Source organism: Panthera tigris, chromosome A2 (assembly GCF_018350195.1).
Source record: "Panthera tigris isolate Pti1 chromosome A2, P.tigris_Pti1_mat1.1, whole genome shotgun sequence".
NCBI classification, from domain to species: Eukaryota; Metazoa; Chordata; class Mammalia; order Carnivora; family Felidae; genus Panthera; species Panthera tigris.
Genome location: NC_056661.1, coordinates 143,644,395 through 143,666,984, shown reverse-complemented (window position 1 = coordinate 143,666,984; position 22,590 = coordinate 143,644,395). Strand labels below are relative to the sequence as shown.

The 22,590-nt window shown below is 42.9% G+C and overlaps 1 protein-coding gene across 2 annotated transcripts; it reads right to left on the bottom strand.

Annotated features, from left to right (window-relative positions):
- Positions 1-283: 283 nt before the first annotated feature.
- FAM71F2 (family with sequence similarity 71 member F2) lies at positions 284-13,130 on the bottom strand. Of its 2 annotated transcripts, XM_042971648.1 has the most exons (6): positions 12,873-12,960; positions 11,854-12,156; positions 10,068-10,252; positions 8,986-9,235; positions 5,434-5,552; positions 284-648 (listed from the first exon to the last, which is right to left on the bottom strand). In XM_042971648.1, exons 3-6 carry the CDS (start codon positions 10,229-10,231, stop codon positions 453-455), a joined length of 729 nt encoding a protein of 242 aa, XP_042827582.1. In that variant the 5' UTR covers positions 10,232-10,252; positions 11,854-12,156; positions 12,873-12,960; the 3' UTR covers positions 284-452. The 2 variants fall into 2 exon arrangements, with proteins under 2 accessions (XP_042827582.1, XP_007078113.1); XM_007078051.3 differs by lacking the exon at positions 11,854-12,156 and having other exon boundaries at positions 12,873-13,130.
- Between the last annotated feature and the right edge of the window lie 9,460 nt (positions 13,131-22,590).

Here is a 22,590-nt window from a genome sequence, read left to right as displayed (position 1 = left end):
TGGTGGTCATCGTCATAGTTGGTCGGCATCATTGTCAAGATTTCTCTCACTTTGGCTTTGCAGCAGCCCTGCCTCTGTTTCCCCCTACCCCCCTGAATGAGGAAGTTGGCTTTTTCCTCAGGCCCGTTCCTCTGGACTGGACTTCTTGGCTCTGCTTGGCTGCTTTGGGGTTCCAGCTGAGCAGACAGAACATTTTTCCCATTTATTTTCCTAAGGGGTGAGCTCCCGTTCCTAATCGGTCCATCCCCAGCCTGAAGCCCTGCAGAGCACAGCCCGTAACAACTAGGAACTCACTTGGAGGTTTATTGGTGGAAGTACAAAGCACTGTGTTATAAGCACCCTCATACCTCTCCCACGGTCTTTTGGCCCACAGTGGGAAAACAGCATTGATAGGAGATTGTAGCAAGCGCACTGAATGAAGCTAGGGAAGATCGCCCTGTTCTGGATAGGTGTCAGGGTCCAAAAAAGTTCTCTCCTAGGGAACTGGCTACCGGAGCCTGCAGGAAGTGCTCATCTGGATTCTCTTGTTCCCAGAGGCTGTGGCTCAAGGCAGCTCTCATGGGTATTTTCAAACTGACTGGAGATGCCACCCGCAAGGGGGTCTTAGAGCTGTCCAAATTGTCTATTTTGATGGCGACATTGGTGTTACTGTTGGAGCCCAGGAATTTTGGAGTCATTGAAAGCAATAAAAGAAAGAGAAAGCATTGTTAAAAGTTTAATTAAAAAAAAACTGTTTCTAAATTGTATATTTTCCAGTACAAGTGCCTTGAGTGTAGATGCGGATGTGGGAATGATGGCCCGGGACGACACGTATAAATGGTATGATGTATCAAGAGAGACTTGGGGACGCCTGGATGGCTCAGTTGGTTAAGCGTCCGACTTCAGCTTAGGTCATGATCTCACGGGTTCATGGGTTTGAACCCGTGAGATCTGTGTGCAGACAGTGCGGAGCCTGCTTGGGATTCTCTCTCTCTCCCTCTCTCTGCCCCTCCCCCACTCACATGCACACGCTCTCTCACTCTCCCTCTCTCTCAAAATAAATAAGTAAACATAAAGAGAGAGAGAGCGCGACTTGAACAAAGAAAACCAAGCAGGAGGGAGGCTCCGGCTAAGGTCTGCTCTGCTGGAGTGGAACAGATACCCCTCCAAATCTTAAGTACCACTTTTTATGTGGTGAGAACCTAATTTGTTAACTAAGACTCAGAGGCAAGATCTGAGCCCCGTGGGATCTGCCTGATGCCCACTATAACCTGACAGTTACCAGCATAAGGAAAAGAAAACCTCACGACAGTTCTCCAAAAACAGTAACAGCTTTGAAAAAAGTTACAGCCACTGAATGTGCCTAGAAAAACACAGGGTGTGGCTAACATTTTTAAAAATTTTGATTCTAAGTGAAATACATGGTTATTTTATTTTATTTTAAAAATTTTATTTTATTTTTCAACGTTTATTTTTTTTTTGGGGGGGGGGAGGAGCAGAGAGAGAGGGAGACAGAGGATGCAAAGTGGGCTCTGTGCTGACAGCAGAGAGCCCGGTGCGTGGCTTGAACTCATGACCTGAGCCCAAGTCAGACTCTTAACCAACTGAGCCACCCAGGAACCCCTGATTTGTTTTTTGTTTTTCATTTAAAATAACCATGTTGGGGCACCTGGGTGGCTCAGTCAGTTGGGCATCTGACTCTTGATTTTGGCTCAGGTCATGATCCCAGGGTCGTGGAATTGAGTCCCGCACCAGGCTCCTCACTGAGTGTGGAGCCTTCTTGAGAGTCTCTCTCTCTCTCCCTCTGCCTCATTTCCCTGCTCTCTCTCTCTAAAAATTAAAAAAAAAAATGAAAACAAGGGAAACCACAAAAAAGCACCAAATGGAAAATAAAAATCACTCACACTGTAACTATTCAAAGATAAGATGCGATGATTTTTTTTTTTTAAGTGAAAATAAGTTTAGAGTTATGTAGCCAGAGCCTGGCAAAATGGCCAAATAGTCTAAAAAATCTTTGCCATAAAACACCTAGAGATGCTAGATAAAATATAATCACATAATTTAAAGTGTATTGTTAAGCCCACAAAAAGCAAAGAACAATCCCAGGGGTCAAAAATTAAAGACTGGCAAAGTGTGGGCTGAAGCTGGGGGTGCCCGAGGGACTTGCCAGTCTTGGTGGCCCCGGACTTAGGTTTTACCCACTTCAGTTTAGGCCAACATGAGTCCCAAAGGTAAAGGCCTGTTTGAGAAATCTCAGGATAAAAAAAATTCCAGCTACAGACTCCTCCAAGACTCAGACGGTTATCTTGCGTATCTGTCCATATCTGTGTACGAGGACGCACAGAGCAGCAACAGAGCATCTGATGTATCTGAAAACAGGGGAGCTCCTATTCCCCCCACAGGTTCTCAGTGGAAAGTGCCCGGGACAGTTGGAGGAGGAGGAAACTGGAAATAAGTGCGAGGGCCCTGGCTGCGGTAAAGTCAGAAGAGGCTGGAGCCCTACGTGCCTTATGGTCTCTTGAAGCCATCGGAACACTCTCTCTTGCAAGACACAGCCTCACACTAAGGAAAAGCCACTGGAAATGGGATCCAAATTGAGTAGGATGGGAAGAATAAAAGCAAAGAAAAGAGAAAGATCAGCTAAAGACAGGAGAGAGGATCACAGCCCTAGAAGTACAAGGCCATCAACACTTCCCAAAAGCCACACAAGAGGGAGCTCTAGAGATCAAACCAGAAAGCAACCTTGACTGACCGTCATTCCCAAAGGTTCAGGAAGATCATTTTCACATTAAAAATAACTGTCGGAAAAGGATAGTAATCAAACGCCACACAAAATTATATGAGAAAAACAAAGTATATGAAGCATACTAAATGCTTACAATGAAAGCACACTAAAAAGATATGCCTGCAAAACAAATGAAAAGTACAACCTAGCCTTTCAAAACGAGGGGCGCCTGGGTGGCTCAGTCGGTTGAGCGTCTGACTTCGGCTCAGGTCACGGTCTGGTGGTCCGTGAGTTCGAACCCCGCCTGGGGTTCTGGGCTTATGGCTCAGAGCCTGGAGCCTGCTTCCAATTCTGTGTCTCCCTCTCTCTCTGACCCTCCCCCGTTCCTGCTCTGTCTCTCTCTGTCTCAAAAATAAATAAACTTAAAAAAAATTTTTTTTTTCAAAATGAGCTAAAAGAAATTAAGAAAGTGATAGACTATATGAGGGTGCCACCCAAATCAGAACTTAAAAGATTTGTAAATGGGGTGATGAAACTGAGGTAAGAATCAAACATTTTTAAAGAAACAATTATTTCCAAAATGAAGCCTAAGCCAGAAAGAATACAAGAGCAAACAAAGCAGACAGTGCCTTAAGAGGAAGAAAAGAATAGAAGGAGAGCTTAAAGAAAGAAAAAGAGAAAATGACAGCTCTATTAGATAGGCAAAGATGAGCCAATATTCAAATAACAAGAGTATCCAAAAGAGAAAATTTTGCATTATAATTCAATACAACTATCTTGAAAGTAAAACAAAACAAAACAAAACAAAACAAAACAAAACAAAACCCGAGAACCACAAGACTGGAAAGCACATATAAAGGCACGCAATGACCTGGGAGAGCAGCCCAGCATGACCACCACGGGGACCCTGCCCCAGAGGGAGGCTAAAACAGCACTGAGAGAGAGAAGGGGTGTGGAGAGTCCCTTGTCTAAAGCTGCTGCCTTTTCCCCCTGAAGCTGAAAGAGAGGGGCTTCCTAGGATCATCCAGAGATTTTGAACTGGGGCCCCCTGGAAGCAGGGGTCCTCGGAGACCCCGTAGGTAGGGACACAAGTCCTGAGCAGGAAATCTGAAGGGCGGGAAAGGTGGAAGAATAGGTCTCTTGGGTGGAGGAGTGAAGAGGAGTCATTCCTGTGTCCAGGGGCTCATCAAAGTCTGAGAGGACATTTCCTGAGGGCCAGACGTGGACTATACCTGAGACAGAGAGAGCCAGCCTGGAGCCATTGTAAGCCAAGAGAACGCCCTTACAGCCAGAGCCTGAGGGGGGTGGTGGCTGGAGGAAAGGAAGGTGTCAGAGTCGCAGTTGGGGGTGAGGGGGGTGTCAGGTGTGGGACTTTAAAGAACCCAAGGAAGCTTCTAAGCGAAAAAATTAGCTTTAAAGTTAGGAAACAGGGGGTGCCTGGGTGGCTCAGGCGGCTGGGCATACAGTTGCTGCTCAGGTCATGATCTCACAGTTCATGAGTTCGAGCCCCGTGTTGGCTCTGTGCTGACAGCTCAGAGCCTGGAGCCTGCTTCGGATTCGGTCTCTGTCTCTCTCTGCACCTCCCCCGCTCTCTCTCTCTCTCTCTCTCAAAATATAAATAAACATTAAAAAAATTTTTTTTTTAAGTTTAGGAAACAGAAGGAGAAGAGGAGTGAAAACCCAGTGCCCACCGTGAAGGGCCATCTTAACATGAGGCCAGACTGAGGGAAGGTGTGAACGGTTCAGAGTTTTGGTAATTATCAGCCACATTTTAATTTCAGAATTGATGCTTCTTTGGCAATTTAAAGGGACCAGAGGACCTTTTATATTCTAAGAGGGAGCCCATATGCTTAGGGGGCCTGTCAGAGAATCAGCTTTTATCTAAGGGCAAGAAGAAAACTCCCACTGAAAAAATTATAAAGGGAAGACAAAAATAAATTTACATTAAAAAAACTTTCTTAGTGTTTATTTTTGAGAGAGAGAGAGAGACAGAGACAGAGCACAAGCGGGAGAAAGGCAGAGAGAGAGGGAGACATAGAATCCAAAGCAGGCTCCAGGCTCCGAGCTGTCAGCACAGAGCCCGACGCGGGGCTTGAACCCACGAACCGTGAGATCATGACCCGAGCCAAAGTCAAATGCTTAACCGGCTGAGCTACCCAGGTGCCCCCAAAATAAATTTACATTTTGATGGTATCCTGCAAGTTGTACTTGTTCAATGTAGTGATTGTGTGATCTTGCTTTTGTTTTCCATCGCTTGCTGCACAAAGAGTCTCATATAATTAGTGAATTAGTAAACGGCTTTGGAGTCATGTCTGCTTTGGGTTACTGTCTATTCTGTCCATTTTACAGAACAGATAAGTGAGGTGAAGAGAACTCAGAACTGTCTTACCCGGGGGACCCTGGTGAACCGGGTTTGGAGATAGTCGATACGGAGCTCCATGAGCCTGCCTGATCAGCTCACCCTCCTCTGATAACTTACTCACCCCTCGTTCTTTTTATTGAGCACCGTCTATGAAAGCACTGCAGTTTGCCTAGGGAATATTCAGACCCAACAGCCACAAACCCTGTTTTTGACAGGCTTATAATAAAACTGAGGGGAGAAATCATATGCATAATGGTCTAGAATAAAAAGAAGGAACTGAGGTAGTTTGGCCGAGGGTGCCACCGTCCCCACCCACGACTCAGTGCTGCGGGAAGGGATGCCGGAGCTGCCTGCACGGGGGACCCACCTGTCCGCTGTGAGCTGGGGCCTCCCTGTGATATTCGAGAAACTGTCACTGGTCTGCTCGGCTGTCAACAGCATGAAGCTTTCGCTGGGCTGGGCGGATGGCAGGAGGCTGCTTTCAGGCTGGGTGGAGAAAGTTACAGTCAGATGACCAGGTCTGCCTGGAGTTCTCGGCCTCCTGGGGCCAGAACCTTGAAGGGACTCAGCCTTGAGTCTTTCAGGCTCGACCCGGAAACCTGTTCCTTAAGCATCAAGCCCCAGAATCATCAGAGCCCAACTGGGCCCTGGCAGGATAACGTCCTCTCTCTGCTGGGCTGCCAATGGCTACTGTGCCTGAACATTAAGAACGAGAGCAGCAGGGCTGGGAAGCTGACTTTGGAAGGCAGTGATAGTAATACGGAAAGGCCTTCAACTGAGACAAGAGGAAGAAAGGGTTTAGGTTCTGAAATCTGAAGGTGTTAGGCAATCCAGCCTACCGACCTCTTTCTTTCTGTGCTTCTACCCTAAGCAGGTCCTGGAAAAGCCTTCTCTCTGTCAAAAGGGGTGGGGGGTGGGGAGCCTCAAATAAACTGAGAGGAAAAAGCGAATCCTTGGGGGAAAGGTTTACAGACACTTGTGATTCAAGGGTTAAACTTCTTGATATATAAAAAGCTTTATTTTACAAACCAGTTTAGAAAAAAAACACAAAATGCCAATAGAGAAATAGCCAAAGAGCACAAAAAGACTGTATAATGATGTTCAAACTCATTGAAAATCAAAGGGCTGTTACTTTTTCACCTATCATACTAGAAAATTTATTAAAATTTATTCTTCTCTATTGTGATAAGGACACAGTGACATAGACACTCATATTACTGGAGAGAGTATACTTTGGCATGAGCTTTCTGGAAATAATCTGGCAATATGTATCAAGAGCCTTAAAAATGCTCATACCCTTTGAATTGTGCTTCTAATAATCTATTCTGAGAAAACAAGCAGAAATGGGATCAATTCACACAAATGCTTGTTCTAGCATCATTTACCATAATGAAAAGTTAGAAACAACTCTAAATGTCTGATAACAGGAGAATGGCAAAGTAAATTTTAATTCATTCACACAACTACTGGAATGGCGTGAAATTATCAAAATGATGTGTACGAAGAGCTTTAAAAAGAAACGGGAAAATGCTTCTGATATAATCTCAACTGAAAAAAAGCAACATTCAGACATTTATTATATCCTCAAATATATAAGTTAAAAATTAATTTAAGATGGAAGACTGTCCGGACCCCAAACTGTATCACAAAACCGTAATCACCATGACAGTATGGTACTGGCACAAAAACAGACACTCAGATCAACGGAACAGAATAGAGAACCCAGAGATGGACCACAAACGTAGGGCCAACTAATCTTTGACAAAGCAGGAAAGAATATCCAATGGAATAAAGATAGTCTGTCAGCAAGTGGTGCTGGGAAAACTGGACAGCGACGTGCAGAAAAATGAACCTGGACCACTTTCTCACACCATACACAAAAATAAACTCAAAATGGATGAAAGACCTAAGCGTAAGACAGGAAGCCATCAAAATCCTGGAGGAGAAAGCAGGCAAAAACCTCTGTGATCTCAGCCACAGCAACTTCTTACTCAACACGTCTCCAGAGGCAAGGGAAACAAAAGCAAAAATGAACGATTGGGACCTCATCAAAATAAAAAGCTTCTTCACAGCAAAGGAAACAATCAGCAAAACTAAAAGGCAACGGACGGAATGGGAGAAGATATTTGCAAACAACACATCAGTGAAGGGTTGGTATCCAAAATCTATAAAGAACTTATCAAACTCAACACCCAAAAAACAAATAATCCAGTGAAGAAATGGGCAAAACACATGAATAGACACTTCTCCAAAGAAGACATCTGGATGGCCAACCGACACATGAAAAAATGCTCAACATCACTCATCATCAGGAAAATACAAATCAAAACCACAATGAGATACCACCTCACACCTGTCAGAATGGCTAACAAGTCAGGCAATGACAGATGTTGGCAAGGATGTGGAGAAAGAGGATCTCTTTTGCATTGTTGGTGGGAATGCAAGCTGGTGCAACCACTCTGGAAAACAGTATGGAGGTTCCTCAAAAAATTAAAAATAGAACCACCCTACGACCCAGCAATTGCACTACTAGGTATTTATCCAAGGGATACAGGTGTGCTGTTTCGAAGGGGCACAAGCACCCCCATGTTTATAGCAGCACTATCAACAGTAGCCAAAGTACGGAAACAGCCCAAATGTCCACTGATGGATGAATGGATAAAGAAGATGTGATATATATATACAATGGAGTATTACTCGGCAATCAAAAAGAATGAAATCTTGCCATTTGCAACTACGTGAATGGAACTAGAGGGTATTATGCTAAGCGAAGCTAGTCAGTCAGAGAAAGACAAAAATCATATGACTTCACTCATATGAGGACTTTAAGATACAAAACAGATGAACATAAGGGAAGGGAAGCAAAAATAATATAAAAACAGGGAGGGGGACAAAACATAAGAGACTCTTAAATATGGAGAACAAACAGAGGGTTACTGGAGGGGATGTGGGAGGGGGGATGGGCTAAATGGATAAATTATTGTTGTACTATATCCTAACTAACTTGGATGTAAATTTTTTAAAAAAGTGATCTAGGGGAAAAAAAGATGGAAAACTGTTAAGAAACAAAACAAATAAAAATCAGGGGGTGGTGGTAGGAATAGGCAAACCAGGAAACAGACTCTTAATTATAGAGAACAAACAGAGGGTTGATGGAGGGAGGTGGGCAGGGGGAGGGTTAAATGGGTGATGGGCATTAAGGAGGGCACTTGTGATGAGCACTGGGTATTGTAGGTAAGTGATGAATCACTAAATTCTACTCCTGAAACTAACACTACACTGTATGTTAACTAACTGGAATTTAAGTAAAAAATTGGAGAAAGAATAAATATATAAACAAGCAAACATTAAAAAAAAAAAAAAAAAGAACCTGGCAAATTCAATCTAGCCTCTAACGTTAAAGAATAAATGTTTTCAAAGTTTCAATATATTCAACAATGTGAAAGCATATGCAAAATTCTTCAGTTGATATTAAGAAGACAGCATAACTCTAATGCCAAAACCTAATAAAGATCAAACAAAAAAAGGAAAAAAAAAATACATAAAATGGAAGACTGGAAGGAAGTATGCCAGAATGTTCCAAGTGATTGCTTGGGGTTGGAGAGAAAGTACGGGTGATTTTTCTGTGATTTTCTAATTTTCTTCAGTGAGCATTATTCCCTTTTTAACACTTAAAAACAAAAAACCCAACAGAAAACAATTTTTAAGTGAGATAACCACTTTATAGCTCTTTTTTTCAGAAAAAGAAATTCATTTGCTTTTTATGTTTGTAGACCCCAGTTTGATGCGTGTGTATCCTCGGCCCTTCAAGACGAAGTCTGCCCCTGCAACACCAGACTTTAATGCCCACCAATCCTCTAAGGAGCCGGGCTTCCCATCCCCCGTCTCGCTGCAGGTCTTGGTGGGAGGCCCCACTTACTGTTATTTCGGTGGAGCTGTTGGACATTTTGGGCACCAGGCAGTGCGTGAATTGGATTCTTGGGTCTTTGGTGGTGATGGACAGACCTTTCTGCAGAATTTTCACCAAGCGGATCCAGAACTGAAATACGGCCTCCGGGTGGTGTTCGTGGAGCCTTAGGTAGTAGATTTTTTCAGTCACTGTCCTAACCCTCAGGATGCGTTGGAGCCGGTCACAGATTTGTAGTTCCACAAACTTCAGGGGGAGAATCCTGGACACAATCGGGAAATCCCCACAGGGATTTCATTCATCATGCATTCGATCAATCATGCGTGCCTACCTAGAGCCTGGCCCCATCTCACTAGGCTCCCGCCTCTGCTTGGGGGATGCCCACGGGAGAAAGCTCATGGTCTGGGAGTGGGAATGATTACTAAAACTAACTCTTCTCTGACTTTCAGGGCCTTCATCACTAAAGAACCTGCCCACATCAATAACAATGGCTGATAGACGATGTCTAACCTCTCATTCAATCCTCACACCCTTTGATGAAAGAATATTTTTCATTCCATTGTATAGATGGTGAAACTGAGGCTCAGAACAGCTAACTGATGTGCCCAAGTTTAGACCACGTTAAGTAGGAACTGGAACTCAGGTGTTCTGACCCTATTTCCATCCAGATCTCCTCCCTGTATCCTAGTTAACCTTGCTGAGACAGTAAGAAGGGTGGATGTGTCCTGTACATCCAGTATTTGGTTTTTTTTTTTTTCAATTGTAACACTCCATAATCCCATCTGACTTTCATACCCCTCGCCTTTTTGCGGGGGAAACCCCCTAAGTCTATAGTGACAATATAAAAGTAAATAAAAGGAAGCCAAGATCCTCAAAGACCAGGCTGAGACAGAGACCAGGGCTCTATCACTGCACCAAGCACAGTGTCTGGTATATCCAGATACGAAAGACATGTTTTTTAATGAATGAATTCTACATAGTTTATACACTATACATCATGTATACACATAGCTTATATACTGTCCTTTCTTTTTATCTAAAATCCAGCTGCAAAACAGTACGGTCATCCCACCCCTTCTGCAGCCTTTCTTTACCTGCTGAGGGTGACCACTGGGGCACAATCAGGTGAGCTCCAGGTGGAAAACTGACCCTGGGGCCAGGTGACGTTGGCCATCAGGAGGATGTTGGGGAGTGGCAAGGAGGGCACTGAGGAGGTCACCCCGAGGATCACAGTGGTAGAACCTTCATAGACATCCATCCAGCTCCCGGGCTTAGTGACCTGGAAATCAGCCCAGGTACATGGGTCAGGGAGAAAGAGGAAGGCAAGGGTGGGAGAATACAGGTGCTGGAAAGCAGCACTTTAACTTGGGGACATGCTCGGAGCAAGTGTGCGGCACACTGGCCTGGGCAATGACCAGCATCCATCCTTTTTGTGGGTCTCTCCAAATAGACCAGCTCATTGGCGACAGGAAACTGTGTTGCCCTCCTTTGCATCCTCTGCATTATCCAACGTTAAAGGGATGCGTTAGTAAGAAAAAGCTGAGAGGCATTGACATTTTATTCCCCCATCCTCGGGTAGAAGCAGCCAGCACAGGTTTCCAATGATCTGGAAGGGAGATTGTGTAAAGAAGGTTCCAGAAGGGGAGGAGAGTGAGGAAAGAGCTAGTGAATGGGGCAGACCCAGGCAGCCCAGCTTGAGGGATGATTGGGGAGCTTCCCGCAAGATGAGGGAGGGCCCGTTGCTAGATCTCGTGAGAACCTGTTCTCTTGCAGCATCAGAGGCAGCCCAGGGAGACTGGATGCTTTGCACTGGGCACAGTATTTCAGCTAAGACACGCCCACCTCACTGTCCAGGGCGGGCAGAGAAGCCTCCAAGGAACCACAAGGACCAAGGTAAGGTAAGGAACATTTGGGGAGTGACCGACCAGAGAGCCTTCTCCCAATGTTCTAGACTTTGTAGGACCATTGACACCATTTCACAGCCATGGTGGAGCTGGGGACAAGGGGAGAGCCCCAGGAATAACTGAAATTTCAGTTCCCATACACCTGAATAGATGGTGCTCCTAAGAAAAGTCCATTTTCGTTTTGAAGGAAAAAACAAAAACAAACATTTCTTGGAGCCCACATTGCGGAATGACATTCACATGTACAACGAAACACAGGGGCGGCACACACTGAGAGTAAGTGCTAAGTAAAGGTTTGTGAGTGATGTTTCTTACAGGTGATGGCAGAGAGGTGATACTGAGGAGGGGGGAGAAAGGGAGCCACCTAATTGTGTGGGGTGATTCCTTTCGGGTCAATTTTTCACTCTGCCACGGGGCAGCTCCAGCAGGCAGGCTTTGCCCTCCCCGGAACGGTCCGAGTTTCCTGCTGCATGAATCACTAAGTGTCCACCCAGAGAATCTACACAGTTTTAATAGCAGGTCAAAGAGAACAGAGTAAGAGAATAAGCCTCCTGCCCAAACCTCACACCCAAATAGAAATGACTGGAATTCGCTATCCCGAGTCTGGATCTGCCACGTCCCTGCTCTTCCTCCGCTGAGACTGTGTTAGGAAGGAGCACGCCCGCGGGCTGCCAGCTGATTGCCCCACTCTGCAGCCCCCTGGGAGCAGTGCAGGAACCGGGGAGCGCTCGGAGCGGCGAACCGGCTCTTTGAAATCTGGGGGGCTCCGTCAGGGAGTAGCTTGCTGCTCTGTGAACGCGTCTTCTGATTGAGCTCAAATGGTCTCCACTCTCTCCTGTGAGTCCTCACTGCTTTGTGACCCCCATCACATGGATTCCTGAGCACAGACCCTCCCTATGGGTTCTAGCCTCCCACTTTCACCCAGGTAACTGAAGTCCCTTGGCCTGCAGTGTCCTCCCTCTTCTCCTCCACTTACCAAAGTCTTAGGGATACCTCCAAGAAGGGCTTCACCTCCTCCTCTGGGGAGCCTTCTTCAACTGCCAAACTCCAAAAAGTGCTCTGAACTCCCCGGACACTAGCACCCTTCTCTCTGCTCATGCTTTAGGGATGAGCTGGTCCAAACCACCTGCCAGAGCTTTCTGAGCAGTGACCATGTTATAACATGCCCTTTAAATTGACAAATTCATGAGCTCCTTGGCCAGGGATATCATCTGATCTCTCTTTGCATCTCCTGCCCCGCACACAGCACACAGACCCTGAGAAGCTGGTCATGCGGCACCTGCAAAGGAGCACAGGTATGCAGATCCCAGCTAGAACTCTAGAGGGAGGTAGGTGGGCAGGCCCTCAGTAAGATGTCACACACACTTTTTTTTTTTTAAGGTAAACTCTACCCCCAACATGAGGCTTGAACTCATGACCCCAAGACAAAGGGTCATATGCTCTACCCACTGAGCCAGTCAGGTGCCCCAAGATGTCCTATGACTATCCCATACTCCCAGTGGCCTCATGCTTCCCAGACCAGAAATGCTAACTTCCAATGGCCATAGCACCGCCTTTTAGGGGATGTAGAATCTGGGCAAGGCCGATTCTAGGGGCTTGGCTCTCAAACAAGGCTATTTCTAAACCATCCCATGGAGAGGAGGTTGGATTTCAGAGCAGGGATTCTAAAAACAACCTTCATTCCCTCTAACCAACCATTCCTTCCCTAGTGGCCCACGGACCCTGCCTGGAGGGTGAGCCCTGAGGTCCCCTTTTGCAGTTTGTAGTTCTATTTCCTGAAAGCATATGACCTTCAAGGAGCCCCATCATGCTGTAGGCACAAACTGAGCTGAACTTGGGATCCAGACCACACCCTCTGGTTGTCCCTAGCCATAGCAGCCTCCTTCTCCTCCCCAGGGCTTTCGGAGGCCTTTTTGGACCAGCACTTTTGGACCAATCCTTAGGAACAAGTTCTGGAAAGCGAAAGAAAGTGGGTTCTGAGCTGCACACAGGTACCTGGATAAAGTTGCTTTCAAATACCACCGAGTCGGAGAACAAGTTGAATTCTGGAGAATGAATCAGTTGACAAAGAAGGCCATCTTCCACCCCCAGATCCACTCCAGGGCCTGGTTCCCTGACCTCAGGTGGGAGGCCCCTAATTTTACTCATTGGTTCTTGGGAAGAATGGGCTGGAGAACATCTCTGGGGCTCCACTCAGACCCAGCCCAATTCCAAGGTGTTGGTGTGACCACTGCTCCCCCCAACCTCCACAGCTCCCCCTCCCCTCCTGACTTACAAGCTGTCCACCAGGCCAGGGAGGGCCTGTCGGCTCACAATGGCAGGCATGACATCAAGGAATGTGATGGGTAACAACAGGAAAGGAAAAAAAGAAGAGGCAAGGGAGGATTGGGGATAAGCAGAGCTTCTCTCTCCCCTTTCCTACGCACTACAAATTAGCAGTAATAGTAGTCTATTCCATTGTTCACTCAGTTTCTCTGCATACATGAGGAAAATGCACTACGGTTATGGCAAGACAGTGGTGAGCTGGCCAGAACAGCAAGGCAGTTTCTCCAGAGACCCACAGCCTTCAATCCTCTCCCCAGGTGGCGAAGCCCCTCACAAAAACTTTATCGGTGTGAATTCCCTGAAGTCAGGCTCTCCCCGGGCCAGAGGAGCTCGGGGTGAAGACGAGTAATTCGCGCCAATCTTCCCTACCTCGTTTCATGGGAGAAAAATGAGAACTTTTTGGAAACACCGGGCTGCTAACAAGGCAAAGAGGCTTATTTCTTTGGGAGCAGTGGGCAGATGAGGAAGTGCAGCACAGTGGCGTGCTGGAGCCAGCCCAAAAGAGACCCGTGAAAACAATTCGATTTTCAGGCATTTTACGAGCCATTGTTAAACATAGCCAATAGTAAAAATTTAACTACGGAAACTTACACTTCAACAAATTATACAAAAGCAAAGGTAATGACCCAAACTCACCACTTCTTAATTGTTTTACTATATTTTACTACTCTCTATACCCTTGAGGTTATTTACGTGGATTGTATCTACAGGGTAGAAACACTGTGTGATGCTGCACTACCTCGTCCTATCTTCTCGGGGTGTGTTGGTCACTTCATGTTGGTCACTATCTTGAAACCAGCCATGTTGGGGGTTATTTACACCATGGAAACCAATTAAGCCTCGATTTATTGTTTTGTTGGCTGTCTAAAGGGATAAAGGGGTGCCTGGAATCCTCAGTCGGCTAAGCGTCTGACTTTGGCTCAGGTCATGATCGCACGGCTCGCGAGTTCAAGCCCCGCGTCAGGCTCTGCGCTGACAGCTCAGAGCCTGGAGCCTGCTTCGGATCCTGTGTCTCCCTCTCTCTCTGCCCCTCCCCTGCTCACATTCTGTCTTCTGTCTCTCTCTCTCTCTCAAAAATACACATTAAAAAAAAAAATAAAGGGATAGAAAAAATGTTGATGTAAATTGCGTGTGGCTGTTGCTGTCATATTGTAGGCACACAAAAAATCTGAGGAGTCTCAGTAGCTTTCAGTATTTGAAAGCTATTATCTGATTTAGCAAAGAAGTTGCTGAAGTCACTGATGAACGTGTAAAGTTCCAACATACAACTAGGTTAATTCACTTTCATCTTACTCGTTAATAGAAGTGGAAAAATCAGCCAACATTCAGGTTGGAACTGTACTTGTCAGTTGCGTTGGTTGGCTAGGAATACAAGAGTTTGACAAAAATCAGTGAAAGATTTCTGTGAGAATCAATTGGCTATATGAAACGTACAAGAGCACTGTGTATTTTATTGTTAGTTGTAAATTGGGTGCTATACGCACTTTACGTCAGTAAAACTGTAGAGAAAACATACATACTTATATGTATGCATATATGTACATATAGATATATACATACATACATATTATATAATTATAATGATATGATTATAATATATAATATGACTAATTATAATGTATATTAAATTGTAGTTATAATGCATATAACACTATACATATCGTATATGTATATATATGTAATAATAACATGTGTATGCATGTATGCTTATTATTTTACATATTGTATATATCCCCAATCAGACCTGGTGTGAAACATTTACTAGTGTACCATTTAGTGGCACCAACTCCTCCCCTCCCCTCGCAATCTCCCATCTTTGGTACCAGGAGAAGGTACCAGGAGAAGAAACTTCCACTTAAAGACTTCTTCAGGATGCATGAAGTTGAGGAGGAGTGAGTTATTAGGTATCCTCTCAGACTAGGACTGGATAGCTATCAGACATTCTCACTTTGGTGTTTGTGCAGGAGCGAGCCAAGGAGGTAAGTCGGTTCTCTCATGTCTTTTAAACCCTCAAGACACACAGGCACAATCCTCCTGTGACTAGAGTTAAATTTCCTGGTGCTTCTCTTAACATAGGGTGGGAGGCCTGCTTCTCATTGGTATTTTTCCAAACCTGTTACCTCAGAGGCAGAAGTTTGTATCGTAGTGGCTTATTTCTTCTTAAGACTTGCTCATCGTGGGGCACCTGGGTGGCTCAGTCGGTTGAGTGTCTGACTTCGGCTCAGGTCATGACCTCACAGCTCGTGAGTTCGAGCCCCGCGTCGGGCTCTGTGCTGACAGCTCAGAGCCTGGAGCCTGCTTCAGATTCTGTGTCTCCCTCTCTCTCTGCTCCTCCCCTGCTCACACGCTGTCTCTCTCTCTCCAAAATAAATAAAGATAAAAAAAAAAAAAAAGACTTGCTCATTGGAAGCGAAAACTAACTCTTACAATTTTTTATTGATGTAAAGATTAGAATAGTAGAAATTCAAATATTCAAACAACCTTCAAGGTCATTATTTTGGCTTTTTTTGCATTATTTTACTCTCTGTTCTTGACATTTTTTCTCCTTTCCTTATAAAAGGTAAATGTCCATCAATAGAGCACCAGTTAAATTATGATACTTCTATATTAATGTTTTGCAGCCATTAAGATAAGGCAACTTTACATATACTGATATGGAATGATTACTGAGACCTATACAGTTAGAAAAAGATGAAAAACAGTATATATAAAATGCTATCACTTGGGTAAAAGGATTTAAAAAAAGGATATGCTTGAACATGCCCAGATCATTTCTGGGAGGATAAAAATGTAGGGCATTGGTAATGGTGGTGAAAAAAGGACTTATTTTTCACACTTTATTTTTTGTACCGTTTGAACTATTTACCATAAGCAAGTGTTTCCTTATTAAGTAAATTTTAAAAAGTGGTAAAGAAATTTCTTGCACATGGCTCTACAAATATTTGCTGAGAAGCAACTATGTACATAGTATGCTACATACGGGAAGAATCATTATTAGCTCTAAAAGTAGTCTGACCAGAGTTGTGGACATGTGGTCAGGGCTGTATTGAACATAACTGTTTACTTCCTGAGATAAAGACATATATTTGAATAAATACGGGCTGGAAGACTTCAAATATATAAAAACCTATAAACCTACATCTACACAAAGAGTAAGCAACCACTAGAAATTCGAAATACATGAGTCAACATTTTAATATATATACACATATAATTTTTGAAGTTCTTTAAACAAAAATTGAATATTTAAAAATGGTAACAATGCAGGGGCATCTGGGTGCCCCTGCACCCAGCATCCAACTCTTGATTTTGACTCAGGTCATGATCTCACAATCATGAGCTGGAGACCCATGTCCGGCTCCATGCTGAGTGTGGGGCCTGCTTAGGATTCCCTCTCTCTCTCTGCCCACGCCCCACTCTCTCACTTGCTCTTTCAAAATAAGTAAACATTTAAAAATGTTTAAGTGATAACAATGTAGTATGAAACATTAGGTTTAGAACATACATAGAACTAAAATATAAGACAAAAAGGAACAGAGGATGAGAGGGGGAAATAAAGGTGTAGTATTGCAGGGCTTTGGTATTATACCTGAAGTGATAAAATACTATTTGAATTTTTTTTTCTTACATTTATCTATTTTTGAGAGACAGAGTGACGCAAAGCGTGAGCGGGGGAGGGGCAGAGAGTTAAGGAGACACAGAATCAGAATCAGGCTCTGGGCTCTGAGCAAGAGGTCAGCACAGAGCCTGATGCGGGGCTCGAACCCACAAACTGTGAGATCGTGACCTGAGCCGGAGTTGGACACTTAACTGCCTGAGCCACCCAGATGCCCCCGATAAAATACTATTTGAAGTCAGACTATAATAAGTTAAAGATGTTTGTTGTAAATCCTAGAATAGAGGAACCATTAAAAAAAATTAAACAGAGATCTATAGCTAATAAATCAATAGTGAAAATAAAATAGAACACTAAATAATTCACAATCCAAAAAAAAAGTAAGGAAAAATGGAACAAAGAACAGATGGGAAATAGAAAATAACAAGATAGAAGATTTAAACCCAACCTTATGGATAATTACACTAAATTTAAATGGCCTAAACATTCCAATTGAAAATCAGATATTACCAGTCTGTATAAAAAGGAGGGCACAACTAAATGCTATCTGCAAGAAATCCACACTATATAAAGACACATAAGTTATAAGGATAGAGTAAGATAAAACTTTGCAGCCACTAATCGTTAAGTTAGCTAAGGTGGCTATATTAATATCATATAAGGAAGACTTCATGACAAGGAATAATACACCTTGATAAAGAGGGACATTTAAAGAAGATAAGGGGGTCAATTTAGTAAGACATAACAATCCTAAAAGTATATGTATCCAATAGCAGAGTTTAAAAAAACATGAAACTAAAACAAATAGGAAATCAATAAGGATACAGAAGACTTAAATAACTATCAACCAACTTTAAAAAATTGTTTTAATGTTTATTTTTGAGAGAGAGACAGAGAGAGACAGAGAGCATGAGTGGGGGAGGGGCAGAGAGAAAGGGACACAGAATCCAAAGCAGGCTTCAGGCTCTGAGCTGTCAGCACAGAGCCCGATGCAGGGCTCGGACCCACAAACCGTGAGACCTGAGCCAAAGTCGGACACTTAACCGACTGAGCCACCCAGGCGCCCCACTATCAACGAACTTTATGTAATTTTGTAAAAAAATTGTTTTGTATTTTTTAATACTTTTGATAAAAAATATTTTGTACACTTTCTGTAAAACACAGCTCACTCAATAGCAGAATCGACATTCTTTTCAAGTGCACATTGAACATTCACCAAGATACACCATATATTGAGCCATAAAATAAGTCTCAATAAATTTTGACTAATTAAAATTATAAAGGTATGTTCTGTTAACATAATCAATGAAATTGGAATCAATGAAATCAATGAAAGAAAAAATATTTGGAAAATGTCAAGGTATTTGGAAATTAAACAACCTACTTCTAAAGCTAAATTTAAAAAAAAAATTTTAATGTTTATTTATTTTTGAAGGAGAGACAAAGCATGAGTAGGGGAGAGGCAGGGAGAGAGGGAGACACAGAATTCCAAATGGGCTCCAGGCTATGAGCTGTCAGCACAGAGGCCAACGCAGGGCTGAAACTCACGAACCGTGAGATCATGACCTGAGCCGAAGTCAGACGCTTAACCAACTGAGCCACCCAGGTCCCCCCCTGCCTTTTTTTTTTTAATTTTTAAAGTTACATTTTTTAAAAAGAGCAGTTGGGGTGCCTGGGTGGCTCAGTCGGTTAAGCGTCCGACTTCGGCTCAGGTCATAATCTCAGAGTTTGTGGGTTTGAGTCCCACATTGGACTCTGTGCTGACTGCTCAGAGCCTGGAACCTGCTTCGGATTCTGTGTCTCCCTCTCTCTCTGCCCCTCCCCCACTCACACTATGTCTCTCTAAAATATAAACAAACATTAAAAAATAATTAAAAAAATAAAAGAGCAGTTAAATTTCTAAAAATTGAAAAACGTATAGTTTGTGAGATCTAGAAAAAAAAAGAAAATACGTAAATTGCCAATCTGAAAAAAAAGGAGGGAACATCACTATAGATCTTGTGTATTTTAAAAGTATAATATGGAAATAGTTTTAACAACTTAATGCCAGTAAATTTGGCAACTTAAATGTTCTATACTAATGTCATCACACAGATATTACTAAAACTTAGGAAAAAAATGACTTAAAAAGAGATTTAGGAAAAATCAAATAAATATACATTCATAAAAGAAACTGAATTTGTAATTATCTTGCCACAAATAAAACTCTAAGCTCATATGTCTTCACTGGATGAGTCTATCAAACTTTTAAGGAAGAAAGAATATTAATCTTATATAAACTCAGGAAATGGAGTAGGAAACAGTTCCCAACTCATTTTATGAACCCAGCATTACCAAAATCAGATAAAGACAATGCAAGAAAAGAAAGTAACAGACCACAAACCAGCATTACTCATGAAGAGAGATACAAAATTCTTTATCAACAACAGAAGGAAAGATATACTATGTTTATGGACTGGAAGATTCAATATTAAGATGTCAATTTATCCCAAATTGATCTATAGGCTGGGGGCACCTAGGTGGCTCAGTTGAGCATCCAGCTCTTGATTTCCAGCTCAAGTCATGATCTCACAGTTTATGGGATCGAGCCCAGTATCAAGCTCCATGCTGATAGCACAGAGCCTGCTTGGGATTCTCTCTCTCCCTCTCCGCCCCTCTCTCAAAATAAATAAAAACTTAAAAAAAAAAAAAGAAAAGATCTGTAGGCTCAATAAAATCCCAATTAAAATTCCAGAAGGCTGTTACAATAGAAACTGTAGAAGATTGTAGGCATTTAAAAATTAAAATTGTGAACAAATAACACATTCATGAGGTACAAACATCATAAACTTTCAAATGGGAGAGTGAAGAGCTCCTTCCCACCCTCATCATTGGCTTAGTTCCCATCACACTTGCCCCAAAATGAAGCCACTGTTGTTATTTTTTCTATTCTTTTAGAGTTTACACATACTTATACCAGTATAATACATTTAACTTTTTCTATCCCTTCTTACATAAATATGAGTACACTATTCTAATAAGTCTTATGAACATATTTTCCAATTTAGAATTCCTCAGATTAAATAAAACTACCTACTTTTATCAATTATTTGTTTCTCCATTTCATAATGTTAAGCAACAGGGAAAAAAAGAGTCCAAATTACATTCATACTATTACAATATAGAAATGTCCAATGTGTATGAACAAGGTCTAGAAGGAAACACAATAATAAAAAGTTAATGTTTAAGTGATGAATTATGAGTTATTAAGTTGATATAGGTTTGCCATACAAAGCAAGTCAAGTCTGAGGCATTACTGACAGTCTATGGGCAAAGCAGCATGTAAACACTGCAAGTTACAGTCATTTCATAATTTTGATTTGTAACAATAGGTTTTCTTAGAGAAAAAAAAAAATCTCACATGTGCCCACACAAGAATTACCTTGGGGGTGAAAAAGCACATTGTTGACATATTTTGCTACACTGCATTTTGGAGAGTTCTTAAAAAAAAAAAAAAATCATGCTGTAGAAAAAAGAGCTGCATGCTAGGAAATTACCACCCATTAATTCAATGCTATTGTCTAACTTACTTAGCTTCCATTTCCTCTGCAGTCAAATGAAAAGATCTATGCTGTCCAATGTAGTGGCCACTAGCCATGTGTGACGACTGAGCACCTGAAATGTGGCTAATCCAAATGAAATATGTTCTAAGTGTAAAATACCAATATAAATACACAGTACCAAAATAAAATGCAAAATATGTATCTCATAGATCACTTTTTAAGTTGATTACATGTTGAAATAATGTTTTCTAATATATTGGGTTAAATGTGTTTACAATATCTTTTCCTGGGGCGCCTGGGTGGCTCAATTGGTTGAGCGTCCAACTCTTGATTTCAGCTCAGATCGGATCCTCTGGGATCGAGCCCCGTGTTGGGCTCCGCGCTGAGCATGGAGCCTGATTAAGATTCTCTCTAAAATAAAAAAATATTGTAACAAATGATATATATATATCTTTTCCTGTTTCTTTTTAATGTAACCACTAAACAAATTTTAATTACCTATGTGGCTTGCATTACATTTTTATTGGACAATATTAGACTAGATCATATCTTCCACCCCTTAATATTCTGATATCTATCATAAGCTGTAGAGGCACAGCCCTTCACATCCAGAAAGCATTCCACAGCATGGATTTAGTGTTTCCTTCTTCCTTAGACTCCACTAGATGGCACTAGTGCTAAGACTTCAACCTAATAACTGGGATTTAAAATCTGTGCTTACCAGTTTTCTAAACATGCTCTGTGTGCTTAAGCTCATCTCCATGTCCTTTGCTCATGGTTCCCTCTCGTGGGAAACTCTGAACTTGGGTACCTATTCATTTTTAAAAATTCAGATCCTCTAAGAAGCTTTCCCTTAATATCTGCCTCCTGCCAGTAAACAACTTTATGTACTCAAATCCTGTACGCGTATTTCTATCACAGAATCTTGAGAGGTTATGGGTTTGTTTACGTGTTCCCCCGCCCCCCGCGGTCTTATGCATGCTATCTGAAGTAGGTAGTAATGAAATCTTAGTCAATGCATGGTACCCAGTAGGTGCCAAAGGCAATGTATCAGTCAGGATGGGCCAAGTTATGCTGCAGTAGCTTAACACAACAGAGGTTTCTTTCTCATTTATACTACATGTTCACCAGAGATGAACCAGAGATAAAGGGCTCTGCTCCATGACTTCCTCACTCCAGGACCTACATTAATGGAACAGCTGCATTTGGAGCATTGATAGTCACTGTAGTGGAGGGAAAAAGAAGGTTAAAGGTTTTGGAGGTTTTTGAACCAGTGCTTAAGTGTTCCAGTTTAGAATTAACACACATCACTTCTACTCACAACTCATTGGCAAGAACTAATTCATGGCCCTGTCCGACCACAAAGGTGTCAGGGAGTACACTTCTATCATGTGCTTGAAAGGCAAGGGCAGAAATACTTGGAGAACATTAATGAGTACCACTACTGAACCTTCTAGTGAATAATCATTCAGCTCACTATCCCTCCTGCAGGTGGAATCCATTCACCATACCTCCCCGAAGGAGACAATCCAATAATTCCCTTCAGCCACAACATCAAGGCCAAACTGAAGAATCTCCAGGTGATGCACAATGGTTTCTATACCAGTTTTGGATGTGGCTTGAGATGGAGATCTATAAACTAAAAAGACAAGCCATGTGCTTCCACACATCTAATAAATATTGGTGGAGGGGCGCCGGGGTGGCTCAGTCGGTTGAACATCCGACTTCGGCTCAGGTCATGATCTCACAGTTTGTGGGTTCGAGCCCCGCATCAGGCTCTGTGCTGACAGCTTGCTCAGAGCCTGCAGCCTGCTTCAGATTCTGTGTCTCCTTCTCTCTCTCTGCCCCTCCCCTGCTCATGCTCTGTCTCTCTCTCTCAAAAATAAATGTCAAAAAAAAAAAATTAGTAAATATTGGTGGAATGGGGACAAGATGAATGCACTGAGGGGAAAGGGGGAGAATGGGAAACACAGCAGCCTCATGATTATGACGTGCCACTGAGCAGATGCAGTGAAGTCCCCTTACCCCGAGGAAGGGAATATTCCTTGATTAGGCCCCAATTCTGCTTCCTAGGAGTACTGCCTTGGGCAAATGTACTCTCTTTTAAGCTACTGAGAATTTAGGGTTGTTGCTGCCGCATAACCTAATCTAATGTGTCCTTGACTGATAAGGAGACAGGAATGTGTGTGTTGCGGGGGGCAGTGGCGGGGGGGGGGGGGATGTTGCATGT